The sequence below is a fragment of the Orycteropus afer genome, unplaced genomic scaffold (assembly GCF_000298275.1).
Source record: "Orycteropus afer afer isolate SDZICR_OR568_19922 unplaced genomic scaffold, OryAfe1.0 scaffold00749, whole genome shotgun sequence".
Lineage (NCBI taxonomy): Eukaryota > Metazoa > Chordata > Mammalia > Tubulidentata > Orycteropodidae > Orycteropus > Orycteropus afer.
This window is the reverse complement of record NW_006922336.1, coordinates 613,709-616,924: the sequence shown is the minus strand read 5'-3', so window position 1 is coordinate 616,924 and position 3,216 is coordinate 613,709. Positions and strand designations below refer to the sequence as shown.

Sequence of the window (3,216 nt, the reverse complement as noted above, 5' to 3'; positions counted from 1 at the left end):
CCTTCCTTCCAAGGAGTGGCTGGTGGGTTTGAACCGCCAGCCTTCTGGCTAGCAGTCAAGTGCTTTAGCCACTATGCTACCAGAGCTCCTATGGAAATGAAATTGAAATACAGTCTCAAGAAATCTAGAAAACAGACTGTAAAAGGCAATTTATTCTCTTACAAACTCTTTATACCTCTGTCTCTTCTTCCTGAAACATTAATGAAGTAAGGAAGTAGAAATTCTAGACAAAAGCATTAGAGAAAAAAAATCTTATCATAAAAAAAGAAAAAGCTACCTTCATCACATATATTTAAGAAGGCATAAAAGTTATCTATAATTTTCCCTTTTAAAAAAACATATGAAATGCTTCAAACTAAACTGAGATGTCCTGAGGCCTCTTAGCCAAGGAGCCTCACTTATTCTTTACTTACTAACATAATCATAGCTGTTATTTTATATTATTTTCCTATTATATGAGAAAATGGGTAGAAGATGTTAACATACAGTGTTTAATACAAACTAGTGATTTTTATATTATTATTAACCAAAGTTCATTCTCAACGATGGAAATGATTTTCCAGAACGTGTTCCCAATTTCTAACTGAGGAAATATTCCCTGGGAATTGACTCCAAGCTTACACACTGTTGGGTCAGCCTTTAGATAGAAGCTGACTAAAACAACATGATGGTTAGTTTTATACCTGGGAATGTATGGCTCTGCAGGAGGAGGGGGAATGTAGAGATCCTGGAGGGCAGAACTGTCTCTTTTGGTGGGTGTACTGATGGTGCTGGAAGGCGTGGCGACGCTGCTTGTGGGACTTCTAGGTATAAGAGGCTGGTTAAAATGAAAAAGAAAATACATACGCACACAACACACAAAACAACAACAACAATGACACATAGTTATTTAAAAATGATCTATTTCTGCCAAATTTCTGAACTTGGCTGAAATTAAGAAGCATGTTATTTAGCACATAGGTAGCCCTTTGAATCTCCAATAACAAAGCACTTCTTATACAAGAGGTTTCCTCTTACTTCCCAACTCACCTTATTTTGTGGTATAACCACCTAAAGCTACTTCTAAGGTAGCAATACCATGCAATGTTGCATAATGGGGAGATTTATCTCACAGTCAGGAGCTTATTTAAATTAAATTTACTCTGTCAGAATTCAACCAATAAGGCCTCTGAAATAAGGATAATAAAAAGTACCTCTCAAAAGAATTAGCTCACACACATCCTGATTGATATTTGAGAAAGGTAAGTCAGATCTTTTCCCCAAAAAAAGACAAACTATACTCCTAGGTTAGCAGAATGTTGAAGATTCTCAGAAAATGCTATTAAAACTGGAGTATGAAAGGCTAATAAGAGAATTTTCTCAAAAATGTACTTTTTCTTGTAAATAGAAACATAGCTATCTTCTCAAAGCCATTTTATGGTTCATCTTCAAAAGTTTGGTGATCAAAGTCACATAATCATTTCATTTTTCATAAGCACATGTATTTATCATTATTTAATTTCCAGTTGCCTATCTATAGATCTCATTTTTATGCCTATACTGAATCATATTTTAGGAGATAATGTATATTCTGTTTTAAGTAGTACATCAGGATGCATTTAAGAGCATTCCCAATTCCAAGCTTAATAGCATTTAACATCGATCACGTAGTTCAAGAAATTATTCTAAAGTGAAACTATAATTCACAAATTTTCATTTTATCTTACATATTTTACTGATTAGCTACATACACAATTAACACATTACAAGTAAGATTTTTAGTGCAATTGCAAACCAAAAATAATGATCACAAAATGAACTGTATCTTCACATGACAAGATGTCATTTTAGCCAGTACAAAACCCTTTTAGCACATCTAATAGACCCAAAGTTCGACTATTTTAACAAGTATTGCTGGGCAATCAAAAATGGCACATTACAACTATTTTATATTGTGACAATACCTTTGTACAAATAAACAAAATTTGTCCAAAAAGCCAGGCATAAGTACAATGTAAAGTACAATATAGGTCACTGGGGTAGGCTACATAGTGTATGATTCAGTTCATGGTTTTGACCTTCCTTGGTTACACAGCTCACTTGAATAGCTTGATATCACATATCCTGACAAAATGATGGTTAGGTTTTAATCTATGTGATATAGAGATTAAAGAAAGAGAGAGAGAAAGGAAAAAGAATAGATAATTTATTTTAGGATTCTACAATATTTCATTTCATATGATGCCACTCCTCAGAAGGAAGGTTGGTCAATCTACTTCCCTAGTGATACTGCCTCAGAAACCCAAGGAGGGGTCGCTATCAGTCGGATCTGACTCGATGGCAGTGAGTTTGGTTTTCAAGGAGCTCTGGTAGCATAGTGCCTAAGGCACTTAACTGCTAACCAGAAGGCTGGCGTTCAAACCCACCAGCCACTCCTCGGAAGGAAGGTTGGGCAATCTATTTCCGTAGTGATATTGCCTCAGAAATCCAAGGAGGGGTCACCATGAGTCGGGTCCAACTCGATTGCACATAACAACACAACAACAACAACAAAATTCAAAAAGCTTTACATGTTAATTTTTAAGACATGACAGTATGTAGTAAAAACTATTATGTTTAACTATGCTGATTTTGGAATAGTATCCAGTTAAACCATGTGTGTCTTTTGGAAACAAAACTTTTGGCAATGAGATATACTGAGATTATAAACATAATCACAGGAGTCACCCATGTGGATGAACACCATGAAGTTTTAAGAAATAAAGAACTACATTTTCTTCTAAAAATGTATTTATGCTTCTACAGTCCTTGAATGATAGATTCTTTAGATGAAGTATTTCAAAACCCCCCCAAAAGTATGTATGTATGTATGTGAGTGTGTGTGTAGTTACTGTGATGTGACTGTTTATAATTGTTTCCCTATGTCAGGACATCGTACTATTAAATACAGATGACATTAAACAGAAGTCTGGCAAAACTTTTATCACAAAAGAATAGAAATATATAGTAAATAAAATATCCACTACACAGTACATTATTTCCAATACTATTTAACAGATGCACTGTGAGAGAAAAACTTACATTTAGCATAATTTTTAAACACACTAATATTTCTCTTATTTTAAAATATCCTAATACTTATTACAGGAGCTCTGGTAGCATAGTGGCTAAAGCACTTGACTGCTAACCAGAAGGCTGGCGGTTCAAACCCACCAGCCACTCCTCGGAAGGAAGGTT

The 3,216-nt window shown here is 34.8% G+C and overlaps 1 protein-coding gene across 1 annotated transcript in view; it reads right to left on the bottom strand.

The window, feature by feature from the left end:
* Positions 1–3,216, bottom strand: part of CNKSR2 (connector enhancer of kinase suppressor of Ras 2) — a 472,642-nt gene that overhangs the window by 175,611 nt on the left and 293,815 nt on the right. Inside the window, exon 12 of the mRNA XM_007957427.1 lies at positions 684–817. Within this exon, the coding sequence (XP_007955618.1) occupies positions 684–817 (134 nt within the window). The remainder of the gene's footprint in view (positions 1–683; positions 818–3,216) is intronic.